Source organism: Neoarius graeffei, chromosome 15 (assembly GCF_027579695.1).
Source record: "Neoarius graeffei isolate fNeoGra1 chromosome 15, fNeoGra1.pri, whole genome shotgun sequence".
NCBI classification, from domain to species: Eukaryota; Metazoa; Chordata; class Actinopteri; order Siluriformes; family Ariidae; genus Neoarius; species Neoarius graeffei.
This window is the reverse complement of record NC_083583.1, coordinates 58,988,383-59,001,554: the sequence shown is the minus strand read 5'-3', so window position 1 is coordinate 59,001,554 and position 13,172 is coordinate 58,988,383. Positions and strand designations below refer to the sequence as shown.

Sequence of the window (13,172 nt, the reverse complement as noted above, 5' to 3'; positions counted from 1 at the left end):
ATGATGATGAGTGGTGGCGATGATGAGTGATGGTGGTGGTGATGAAGATGATGATTGATGGTGGTGGTGAATGATGATTGATGGTGGTGGTGAATGATGATGGTGGTGGTGGTGAATGATGATGATGGATGATGATTGGTGGTGGTTGATGATGGTGGTGGTGATTGATGATGATTGATGGTGGTGATTGATGATGAATGATGATTGATGGTGGTGGTGAATGATGATGGTGGTCAATGATGATTGGTGGTGAGTGATGGTTGTGGTGAAATGATTGATGGTGGTGGTGAATGGTGGTGGTGAATGATGATTATGATGATTGATGGTGATGGTGAATGATGAGTGATGGTGGTGGTGAATGATGATGGTAGTGGTGAATGATGGTGATGGTGGTGGTGAATGATGGTGATGAAGATGAAAAAGATGATGATTGATGGTGGTGGTGAATGATGATGATGGTAGTGAATGATGATTGATGATGATCGTGGTGGTGGAGAATAATGATTGGTGGTGGTGGTGAATGATGATGACTGATGATGGTGGTGGTGGTGGTGGTGGTGAATGATGGAGTAGTGGTGGTGATGATGGTGGTGGTGAATGGTGGTGGTGGTGAGTGATGATGGTGGTGATTGATGATGAATGATGATGGTGGTGGTTATTGATGATGGTGATTGATGATTAAGTATGGTGGTGAGTGATGATGGTGGTGGTGAATGATGATGATGATGAATGATTGATGATGACGGTGTTGGTGATTGATGATGAATGATGATTATTGATGGTGGTGATTGATGATGGTGGTGGTGATTGATGATGACGAATGATTATGATTGATGGTGGTGATTGATGAATTATTATGATTTATGATGGTGGTGATTGATGATGGTGGTGATGATTAATGATGATGAATGATTATGGTGTGATGGTGATTGATTATTATTGATGATTGTGGTGATTGATGATGATAAATGGTGGTGATTGATGATTGATCATGATTGTGGTGATTGTTGATTGTGGTGATTGATTATGATGACGAATGGTGGTGATTGGTGATTGATCATGATTGTGGTGATTGATGATTATGAATGGTGGTGATTGATGCTGATGCTGGTGGTGGTGATTGATGATGATTATGATTGTGATGATTGGTGATGGTGATTGATTATGATGAATGATGATGATGATTGATGGTGGTGGTGATTGATGGTGGTGGTGAATTATGATGTTTGGTGGTGAGTGATGATGAATGATGATGATTGTGGTGATTGATGATGATTAATTATGGTGGTGATGATGATGATAACGGTGTTGGTGATTGATGATTGTGGTGATTTGATGATGAATGATTATGATGTGGTGGTGATTGATGATGAATGATTATGATTGATGGTGGTGATTGATGAATGATTATGATTTATGATGGTGGTGATTGATGGTGGTGATGATTAATGATGATGAATGATGATTGATGGTGGTGTGATTGATGGTGATGAATGATGTTTGGTGATGGTGGTGATTGAGATGATGATGATGATTGTGGTGGTGATTGATGGTGATGAATGATTATGATTGGTGATATTTGATGATGATGATGGTTGATGATTGTGGTGGTGGTGGTGATTGATGGTGATGAATGATGATTGATGGTGGTGACTGATGATGATGATGATGATGATCATCATCATCATCATCATCAATCACCACCATTCTTCATCATCATCATGAATTATGGTGATTGATGATGATGATGGTGGTGATTGATTGATTATGATGAATGATGATTGGTGGTTGTGGTGATTGATGATGATTGATGGTGATGAATGATGTTTGGTGATGGTGGTGATTGATGATGATGATGATGATGATGATGATGATTTATGGTGGTGATTGATGATGAATGGTTAAGGTGTGGTGATGATGGTGGTGATTGATTATGTCAGTGGTGATTAATGCTGATGAATAGTGGTGATTGATGACGATGATGGTGGTGATTACGATGAATGATGATTGATGATAATTATGATGGTGGTGGTGATTGATGATGATGGTGATTGATGATGGTGATTGATCATGAATGATGATTATGGTGGTGGTGATTGATGATTGATTATGATGAATGATGATGACTGATGATTGTGGTGGTGGTGATTGATGGTGATGAATGATGATGACTGATGATTGTGGTGGTGGTGATTGATGGTGATGAATGATGATGATTGATGATGGTGGTGGTGACCTAGTTTTTCCTCGTGACGCGCGCGCGCTCGGCTCTCAGGGCGCGGCTGCTGCAGGCTGTCTGATCCACGCGCGAGCCGCTTGTTGAAGAGACCGGACGCTGCCGCCGCGGCTGTATGGTGGAGACACACTTCAGATATTTTACCTCTTTCTACGGACCGGCTTTATGGTTAAGCTACAATCTTCAATGAGTAAGCATATTCCAGTAAGTACAGTATAAAATTAAGAATACCATGACGTCCATTTGTGTGTGTTTTTGTTTGTTTTTCTGTAGAATTGATTTTCTAACCGAGCCGAGGTCATTGTCTTTAGCCCGGGCGCGAGCTAGCAAACCCGGCTTGTTAGCACTGTTAGTGTCATGAACAGACCAGTGATGTGTCTCGTAATATTTTGTCATGTATTCCTTTCTACTAATTCTCATATGTGTCTTTATCTTGCTGGATATTTAATTTTATAAATTTTCTATTATTTTTCAGCTGTTTCCGTCGACAACCGTGTGTTAGCTGGTTGTTTCCGCGTTAGCATTAGTGTAGCTAGCTAACCGGAACACTGTGACTGTAACTTTAGATATTGTGTGTTTGTGCCTGGCGATTAAATTCTCTCTTAAAATGATTGAAATGTGTCTGGAGTTAAGGTTCAGGATTTACTTAAGCTTCAAAAGCTAATAGAAATATATCTACAGACATTTCCAGGTCATTATCACTGGGGCCAGGTTGTAGACTAGCCAGGTTTTTTTTTTTTTTTTTGCCGCATTCATGTTGTTATCCGTCTGAGCTGCCAGCCAGCGAGATCATCTTCACATAAACCCGGTTTCTTTGTGAGGTCTCGAACTAACTGTAGTTTTAGTGTAGTAGTCTTTCACTTCGCTTCAATCCGAGCTAATTGCATAAACCACTACTGATCCAGATCCTGTAATTGATCAGTACCTTGGCAGGTTTAGCACAAGACAGACAATAAATAAGACAAAACAAGATATAAAACCTAATTCTAACATGCAGTGCACACTGGAAGTGTGTGTAAAATAACACGAGTGCCAATCACAATCGTTCCATATACACACACACACACACACACACACACACACATACATACATGTATGTGTGTGTATAATACGTGTGTGTAAGGGCCAGTTAAGCAATAATAATTTAAGTTAAAAATGAATGATGAGAATTCCATTTTTTATTCATACAGGCTTAGAGTATGTTAGTTTAAAATACATAATTAGTAACAAAAAAAAGGAACGTAGAAAAGAGTTTTAGAACATAGAAAAAAGAACATAGAAAAGAGTTCCATGTTCTAAATCTTATAATGTGACATCACTATAGTGGTAACTGACTGTGTATACCTTAAGTTTCGAGTCAGAACATGGTGGAAGCAGCACAGTCTTTTGACTGTGCGCCAGACCTTGTGATTTACCTTGTTTTTAAGTAAACATTTTAGAAAGACAAGGGAAGTTGTCATGTCTCGTCGCTCACATGGAAAGTGTTTTTTTGACTGACTCCAGAAGTGGTACAGTAAACAAGGAAGAGCTAACGGAGTGCCATTACAATATATATTACATTACAGATCATCTATATCAAGATGTGTATACTAATGAGGGGTAATGATGATCTAGTTGGTTAAAGATGATCTAGTTGGTTAAAGATGGCTCACTTGGTAGGAAGTAGGACATGAGATCAAGTCAAGAACTGAACCGTGATCTAGACTGGTATATTAAATATAAACGAATGAATGGACGTGTTAACAAACACATTTAAAAATGCTGCAAGTTTTTGCTGAAAAATCTCTAATCCTTGGGATCATACTAAATAGATTCACACTGATTTTGTTATGGCTGATAAATTTCCAGTGTCAGGCCTGAATATGAACATCAGGAGCGATGACTGGACCTTGTAGTGTGACATAATCGAAGAACAGTGATGTGGCATCTGGGATATTGCACAACACTCTGGTGAAAAGGCATGGTGTAGGTCAGGAATTTTTTTTTTTTTGACCTACTTTGACAGTTTCTATGACATGTTCCTTGATGACATGATTGATTCACCTCCCTAACGATATGGAAGGACCCGGGTGATGATTGGTTTGGGTCAAACTTGTAGTGTTGCCAATCTCCAGAACAAGACGCAGCAAGAATTTATGGCACTATGATTGCTCACCATGTCCGATTAGTTATTGTGGGAAAAATATTGTGTGGTCTGATCCTGGCTGAGCAGTTAGCAAAAATAAGCCAAGCTGGTTAACCATCTTTGCCAGTTTGACTGAACCTAATAATAATAATAAAAAACGCTTGAGATTTTCTAGTTAACTCAATGCCGTGGTGTTTTTCTTCAGAACAGCTTGTCTGTAGTGTAGCAGTAATTCGGCAGCTGTTTCCTTGCTACCATCTGAGAAAAGATGGTCTACCAGTTTGGTTTATGTTTTGGTAACTGGTCAGACTGAGATTTTTCAGCAGGGGAGTCAGGAGGGTGGACTCGCCCAGCAAGTATATTTAGGATGTTTTCACAACCACATATCTTCATTTATAGTTGGACACATTCCCTGTGTCTACAGCATCTCTTTATTTCTTTGCCCCGTCTCATCCCTCTGTCTCTCTGCTTTGTCCCATTACAGCAGTTCTGTGGTGTATTAGGTCACACATTTATGGAGTTTCTGAAGGGCAGTGGAGACTACTGCCAGGCTCAGCACGGCGTATATGCAGACAAGTGAGCGGCGAGCCTTGCTACCTCACTGGAAGAGAGACTCGTGTGAGTGCTTTAACGTTGGCGGGATCGGATACGGAGAGTGGGGCGTCCACAGCAGCCAGACCAGTCTGGATGGGGTAAAAAAATCTCCAGAAGCGCACTGCCCCCGTTGGCCCTCCGTTTCCTTGCTCACCTGAGGACCAGCCCTTTTTTTATTATTATTTATTATTTTTTTCATCAGTTAATTTTCTTTTCTTTTTTTCTTTCTATTTGCTCTTTTCCCACCTTTTTCCCCTGATTTTCTGCAGATTTTTCTTTTTTTGAGGGGGGAGTTGTTGAAGGTTCCTTCCATTTTTGTATATTTCTATCAGTTTTTCATTGTCAGAAATGGCTCGTATGAATCGACCTGCCCCTGTGGAGATCACATATAAAAACATGAGGTTCCTCATCACCCACAATCCAACAAATGCCACTCTAAACAAATTCATTGAGGTGAGCCTTTTTAAGCAGTGCACTTTGCAAATTTGTTCATTGCACGTTTTGGTTGAGGTTGCCTTTAAATGCTGGTCAAAAACCACAATTCATCATATTCAAACTTTAGTTACCTGTTGGAAAAGGGCACTGTGTGTTCCTTAACAAAGATTATTGGGAACCTCTGCCAAAATGCTCAGTTGTGAGGCTGCTTGTTTATTAATTCTGTGTGGGTTTTTTTTTTTTTCTTACTTTCCCTGCAACTAAATAATTCTTCATCCTCACACTGGTTTTTTAACAGGAACTAAAGAAGTATGGTGTGAGAACAGTGGTTAGAGTGTGCGAGGCGACGTATGATGCCAACTTGGTGGCCAAAGAGGGCATCCAGGTTCTGGTAAGTCCAGTCAAAGGTATCATTACCGACTTTAGAAAAGCAGTGCTCTGAATCATGCTCTGATAGTGCTTTGGATGAAAGATGAACTATTCCAACATTAAATACCTTCTCATTGCCTGTCATAAAACCTGCAGGATTGGCCATTTGATGATGGAGCTCCTCCTTCTAACCAGATTGTTGATGACTGGTTGAATCTGCTGAGGATTAAGTTTAGGGAGGAGCCGGGCTGCTGCATTGCTGTTCACTGTGTAGCTGGCCTTGGAAGGTAATGCTTTGTATACAGTGATTATGGTTGTAAGCGTGGCATGATGTGATGTTTGTTGTACAACATTGTGATTCTTTAAAAAAAAAAAAGGCTGAAGGCTACAGTGAAAATAGTGTAATGGTGTAAATAGTTTCTGCACTTCTTAAATATTTGTCTGAAGATAATGGCTGTTTCCAAGTTGAGAGATTTTAATTTAAATGTGTAATATGTGCAGTAAATTACAAAGATGCTAGCTAGGTAGGTGGTGTGTTTTGGCTGTGTTTGTGTCCTCAAGGTAAATGCAATTGAAATATTGATTTAAACCAAACTAATAAAGTGGTAAACTTTTTTTTTTTTAATTTTGCCCATAAATGTGCAAGCAGAGGTTCTGTATCAATTATAGGAGAAATGTGTAACCTTTTAACAGCAACAGTGCAGGGAGCTATGGTTACAAAAATGACAGGTCTGTCGTTTATTGAAGAAGTAGATGGAATGTAATCCCAGAAGTCACATGGAGAGCATCGCAATAAGAACCAACCTGTGTGATGCAAAGCAGAGGGATCTGGTTTATGCGCTGCATGATTGTGTGTGCGCAGCAGCAGCAATGCAATTGAATTATTCACACACTCGCTGCTTATCTCGTGTATGTCCAGGAGAGTTTAATCTGCATTCACTAGGCAGCATATCAGAGCCAAAACCTCCAAGTCCATCAGGTTTCCAAGTCAAGCTGTAAAATGTTTAGCGATCTTAAGCACAGTGATATTAAACACACCGATGAGCTCAAGCTGTGTTGTCAGATTGAACATTCTGACCTTAATTTCAAAAGCAGAAGATTGGTCTGCAAAACAGAGCTTTTGATGGGTTTAAAGGCTATGTGAGAGGTTTTTAAATTTAAACACTAATCAGGAAACTGGTTAGTGTTGCTCATTAATGTACTATAACAGGAGAGAAACTGTGCTAGATGTTGATGGCTGCTAAACTACAATAGTGCAGCATGTCAGGATGGTGAAAAGATCAAAACGTACCCTTTTCATTTCAAGTCTGAATGTGACTGCTGGGAACACTTCAAAATATTAACACATGAAATCCATCTTTGATATTTCTAACATGGGTTTTTTGGTTTTTTTTGGCTTTGTAAATGAATGCAAGTTTCTCACGACCCCATTTGTAAATGAAGCTACTCCACGTGGGGGTCATGACCCCTCGTTTGGGAACCTCTGTGCTAGATACTGTCAAACCCAGCTCGGTTAATAAGGGCAACGTTTTCCTTTTCATGCTGGACATGTTAAAGTGATGAAGAAATACACGTATATTCATATTGTTACAGCACACCTGGCCTCCAAGCAATTTGTGCATGCAACATACATACACTAATGAAAATGATTACAACCGGACTGAGAGAGAAAACAAGTCTGTGCATATAAAGTCCCACTTTTTAAACAGTGTGCATAATAACAGAAGTGTCTTCTGATTCACTGAAGGGAAATATGATGTTACACTTGAACAGGCTACATATTCTCTTCAATAGAAAATTTGCATAAGTAATGCACATTCACAGCACAGTGCTCGGTGATGGGTGCAAACACTCAGCAAAACAGTGCAGACAAAGTTTCTTTTGAATTTATTTTTAAATTTGGCTTACAGTATAGTAATTATAGCTTGAAAAAGTTCACAAAGCCTTTGCTTTAACATAGTGTGCGTTTTCCCCGCAGAGCTCCAGTCCTTGTTGCCCTCGCTATGATTGAGTGTGGAATGAAGTATGAAGATGCTGTCCAGTTCATCCGACAGTAAGTGTTTTTAAATCTGAGAGTACCGTACTGCTGGAAAAGACGAATACTGTGGAAGTAATACTCTGTAATTCCTACATGTTTTCCTCACACTAGCCCTTTCTAGCATTAGGACTTGTATTGCTGGGGAGATACCCATCAATCAGTGTGTGATCTGATGCGCACATGATCCTGATCAGTCATAAAATAGGATATATTGTAGTGTCGCTTATAAAAATTATAAGCGATTTTAACAAGAGCCAAATTGTGATGGCTAGATGACTGGGTCTGAGCGCCTCTAAAACGGCAGGTCTTGTTGGGTGTTCCAGTATGCAGTGGTTAGCACCTACCAAAAGTGGTTCAAGGAAGGACAACCAACAACAGAGTCATGGGCGCCCAAGGCTCATTGAACCAACACAGGGTCAAAATTATACATACAGGGTCAAGAATATACATAAACCCATAAAATGCTTAATTTGCCAAGCCCTCTTAACTTCTTGTTAGTGATTATGACCAATTACAGCCAGTAGCTTCTCTGTGCACAACGTAAGTGTTGGTTTGACATCAATCTTTGGATTGACCAACACGGAATACAGTGGGGAAAGTCTAAGGAGCTCAGTGCAGATCTGAGAAACAGGATTGTAGATTTACACTCAAGAATGTCTCTTGGAGCCGTTTATAAACAACTACAGATTTCACGATCAGTTCAAACAATTGTATGTAAGTACAAGTTGTTGGGAGGTGGAGACACTTTGCTGGAAGAAGACCCAAACTGTCACCCTCAGCTGAGAGGAAATTGGTTCAGATGGTCAGGAACAACCCAGGAGCTACTAAGGCACAGCCCTGCCATGAACAGGAAGCTTCTCAAAGTCTGTCTCCAATTAAGCGAGTTTTATATGCTGTTGTCCAAGAAAGAAGCCCCTGCTCCAAAATGGACCCCTTCAAGTTCAAAGTTTGCAGCTGACTATATGGACAAAGAAAATGCCTTCTAAAGGAAAGTTTTATAATCAGATGAGACAAAGACGGAGTTATTTGGCTACAAGGACCAGGGGAACAGAGGAACACTGTACCACCTGTTAAGCATGGTGGTGGTAGCATCATGCTCTGGGGCTGCAGTGTTTCCCACAGACCAGGTAGCAATTTGTGGTGCTCCACTGTGCCGATGAGGGAATCGTGCGCGGTGGTGTTGTGGCGGTCGGTGGAGTCGGTCATTGGGGTGTATGCAAAGTGTTTACAGCGGGCGGTGTTCAAACACAGAATATTTTTCTTCAGAGTCACCTGCTGGGACTATTTTAAAGCTACAAGAAGCATTTGAGATTATTCAGTTCAATCTAAATTCTTTTAAGTTCTTTAAGAGAAGACAGCTAAAACAATTTTTACCAGAACCCTGCCTGGTTTCATTCCTTGACCCAACTTTGCTGGGCTTGATGTGGGTGGAAAACCTGTCTTTTAAATTTATGAAAATTACTCACCAAAATTGAAGTTAAAGTTTAGCTTTGACCTTAGTTTTTTGCCTTTTTGGCGGCAATCTTTCAATCATTCTTTAGTTGACATTCAAGGAATAAATTGCAAAAAACAAGCTGGAGGTTTTTATTTTAAATATTGAACTCAACACTTACCTCAACCAATACTAAAATGAAATAAATAGTATAATGTAACAAAATAATAAAATATATCATAATTAGATGTAAGAAACCACTTAAGGTAACACCAAGGCAACTAACAATAATGAAAAAGCATTACCCTAATTGGTGCAAAGCCTGCATATACAGGGTGTCCATAAAGTCTCTACAATTAAAAAAAATTATTACAAAGGCAGTTGTTGAGATATTGTAACTGATTTTATTTTAATCAGTGTTGATTAGAGTTGTTATTCACATTACAATTTTGTGTTTTTGTGTTTGTGTTGATGGAAACCGAACCCCTATAAAATGGCTACTCAAGAAAAGGCACAATGTGTATCCTGGTTTGAGTACCGTCTTGATGTGCTTCGTGCAACTAATGGTGCCCATATAAAGGTCTATTAACTGCAGCTGAAAAAAATTTAATAAACACCGATTAAAATAAATCTAGTTACAATATCTCAACTGCCTTTGTAATAATTTTTTTTTTAATTGTAAAGAGACTTTATGGACACCCTGTATAATATGTATATATGTAGGCTTTGCATATCTCATCTCATCTCATTATCTGTAGCCGCTTTATCCTTCTACAGGGTCGCAGGCAAGCTGGAGCCTATCCCAGCTGACTACGGGCGAAAGGCGGGGTACACCCTGGACAAGTCGCCAGGTCATCACAGGGCTGACACATAGACACAGACGACCATTCACACTCACATTCACACCTACGGTCAATTTAGAGTCACCAGTTGACCTAACCTGCATGTCTTTGGACTGTGGGGGAAACCGGAGCACCCGGAGGAAACCCACGCGGACACGGGGAGAACATGCAAACTCCGCACAGAAAGGCCCTCGCCGGCCCCGGGGCTCGAACCCAGGACCTTCTTGCTGTGAGGCGACAGCGCTAACCACTACACCACCGTGCCGCCGGCTTTGCATATATAATAGTCAAATAAATGCTTAATTATTATTAGCCTATGGGCATCCTACAGTAGCCTATCTCAACTACTGCATTTTGTCTTTATCACATTGTTTGCTGTGTGTCCAACGTTATAGGCTGACAGCTGGATGTTCAATATTGATAACGTTATAAGGCTAGCAGCTCATAAAGCTAGCATAAGGCTACCTTTTCTGAGTTACATACTGGGCAGGTGTGTTTGAGCACAGTACATCATACTAACCTTTGGTAGACTCCAGATATCGTTGACCGTCTTCTGTGCTAAATATCACGCAGCATTGGGTTTTCCTCTTGATAGCCCTTGAGCAGTATGCGTGGAGAGGAGTGGGCGAATCAGCTGCCAGTGTGTGTGCGCATCAGTGATGCAGTGATGGTTTATCTACTTCGCCAATAAAGCTAATAAAGATGTTTCTTAAAATATTCAGATTTTGTTTCAGATAGCATCAACTAGGCATCCCCGCGAGTATTATAACATTTTATTTAGGCTAGTGGGAAATCCTTATTTATTGTGAATGTCAAGCCATTATTAATAACTTGCATGAATGCTGAAGCAGGTTAAACGGGATAATGCAATAAGGCCGGTTCCTTGTGTCAAGCTGCTACTGTATGCATCAAAATTGGTTTATAGTCTGACTCGGGGATGTCCGTTTCATGTAAGCCAAGAAGGCTATGATAAAGCTCATCACGAGCACGACATAGGCTACCTTTTAAAATAAGGGGTTGGAAGGCGAATCGGGAAGGCTGCATTATTTTTAATTAGCCTAACAGGCCTACTTGCAGTCCGGGTATATGCGCAACGGCAAGCCTGTGTTACACGCCTCTCCGTCTCCCTCTCTCTCTGTGTGCGCGTGCGTGAACGAGAAGAAAGAGCACTATGAATGAACGGAACGATACGCAACGGAATTTTTTATTTATTTTTTCAAAATCCCGAGTCTGATTGTGTGGCGATAGGAATCTATTGTGTGGTGCTGCGCCACACAATAGTCTATGTATGGGAAACCCTGGGCTGTTTCTCTTCCAGTGGAACGGGTGCACAAAGTAGATGGATTAATGAAGGACCTCAGAATTCTTCAGCATAACCTCATTCAGCTAGATGGTTAAAACTTGGACACAGCTGGGGGTTCTAATGGGACAATGACTCCAAACACGCATCAGAGCTGGTTGTGGAGGATAAAGCAGGCTGAAATTAAGCTTAAAACAAATCCTGACCTCAACTCTCTTAAACATATGTGGACTGTGCTAAAATCAGGTCTGTGCCATGAAGCACAGAAATTAAATTGAACTCTACCAATTGTGCAGAAGCTTGTTGATGGCGAACAAAAGCATCTGGTCAAGGTGAAACTTACTAAGGGATCTTTTAACCAAGTTTTAAGTGTGTTCTATGTATAATTTTGACCCCGTGTTTTATTTCAGAAAAACCAAAATAACTTTTGCACCAAATTCTTGGGTTTTTCTATTAAAGACATGCGCTGTACAATTATTCAGCCACAGAAAAAGAACAGCTCAAAGAAATGACTGAAAGCCCAATATTACCATGACCTTCATAAGTTTATGTAAACTTCTGACTGCAATGGTGTGCGTATATAAAAAAAAAAGTCTGTTCCTATGGAAGAATAAGAGGCTATGGGTAAGAGTCTGATTTCAGAGTTGCATGGATGCGGCCAGTTGTTTTGGGTATGGTTAAGAATTATCCGTTTGTTTCTGGAGTGTCAGTCCAATGCTAGGTCTGTTTTTGTTCTCAGGAAGCGCCGTGGAGCATTTAACAGCAAGCAGCTCTTCTACCTGGAGAAATATCGTCCAAAGATGCGTCTTCGCTTCAAAGATTCAAACGGCCATCGCAACAACTGCTGCATCCAGTAGAGCTCATACTGAAACCCTGCTGGAAACGCTCGGTCCAGATATTTCTGTAACGTGGGCAGTTATTACTCATAATTGGTGAACATGTAAAAATAGTGAAAAGATTAAAAAAAAAAATTTACTTGAGTATCCCCTTTTGTGTTTGTTTTACAGTGTGGCCTCTGTTGGCAAGGTCAGTGCTTGTTGTATGATCTTGTATAAATTTAGACAGATGCTAATTTGTTGCATCGCTGATTCCAGCCATCGAGTTGTAAACATATATTTTGTCAAGCTGTAACAGGAGTGCCCTCTGCCAAACAGTATTTTTTTAACAACTGTACAACAGCATAGATATCATTTAATCTTTATTTTGTTTTTGAAGATCTTAAAATGCCTTATTAAAATGAAAGGAGGCCATTTTGTGGGGATGACTCGATGGCATTTGGAGAAGCTTCACTTGTGAAAATGGCTGCAGATATATATATTACACACACACGGCAGGAAAATCATGAATTACAAAAAACAAATTGTATGTGGAAGGTATGGGGAATCTAGTTTGTGTTGTTTATCCAAACTTCGTTTACTAATTACTGCCATGTCAATAGTGTGATTTGTGTTTTGGCTTCAAACTGGACCTCTGCGATATTTTGTATGCCTTTTTATTTGATGTGCGTAACTTAAAAATACTTGGATACTTGATTTCTGTACGGTATTTGAAACGTGTACTCTTAGATTGGCTATTTATACCGTCACTGGGTATGTGTTAGTATAGTGAGAGAAGTTGTAACTGTTCACTGATGAGAGAAAACAAAATAAAGGAATACACTGAGGACACGAGTTGTCTGCACGTCGCGTGTGAATTTGTTCAATAACGCACATTCTTCATATACAAAAACATGCCGAGCTTTATCAAAACCATTTATTTACCCATTTTCACAAACGCAGGTGTGACATTTGAACCTTTTTAG

The 13,172-nt window shown here is 40.1% G+C and overlaps 1 protein-coding gene across 1 annotated transcript; it reads left to right on the top strand.

Annotated features, from left to right (window-relative positions):
* Positions 1–4,968: 4,968 nt before the first annotated feature.
* ptp4a1 (protein tyrosine phosphatase 4A1) lies at positions 4,969–13,041 on the top strand. Its single transcript, XM_060941728.1, has 6 exons — positions 4,969–5,053; positions 5,225–5,408; positions 5,689–5,781; positions 5,916–6,046; positions 7,738–7,812; positions 12,111–13,041. Exons 2-6 carry the CDS (start codon positions 5,304–5,306, stop codon positions 12,226–12,228), a joined length of 522 nt encoding a protein of 173 aa, XP_060797711.1. The 5' UTR covers positions 4,969–5,053; positions 5,225–5,303; the 3' UTR covers positions 12,229–13,041.
* The last annotated feature ends 131 nt before the right edge of the window (positions 13,042–13,172 follow it).

What these genes read in the sequence shown, in the direction of transcription:
- ptp4a1 (XM_060941728.1), top strand. Translation starts at nt 5,304, where the DNA reads ATGGCTCGTATGAATCGACCTGCCCCTGTGGAGATCACATATAAAAAC. An exon ending in TGTGTAGCTGGCCTTGGAAG is followed by an intron (nt 6,047 to 7,737) that starts GTAATGCTTTGT and finishes TTTTCCCCGCAG; the next exon opens with AGCTCCAGTCCTTGTTGCCC. An exon ending in GCTGTCCAGTTCATCCGACA is followed by an intron (nt 7,813 to 12,110) that starts GTAAGTGTTTTT and finishes TTTTGTTCTCAG; the next exon opens with GAAGCGCCGTGGAGCATTTA.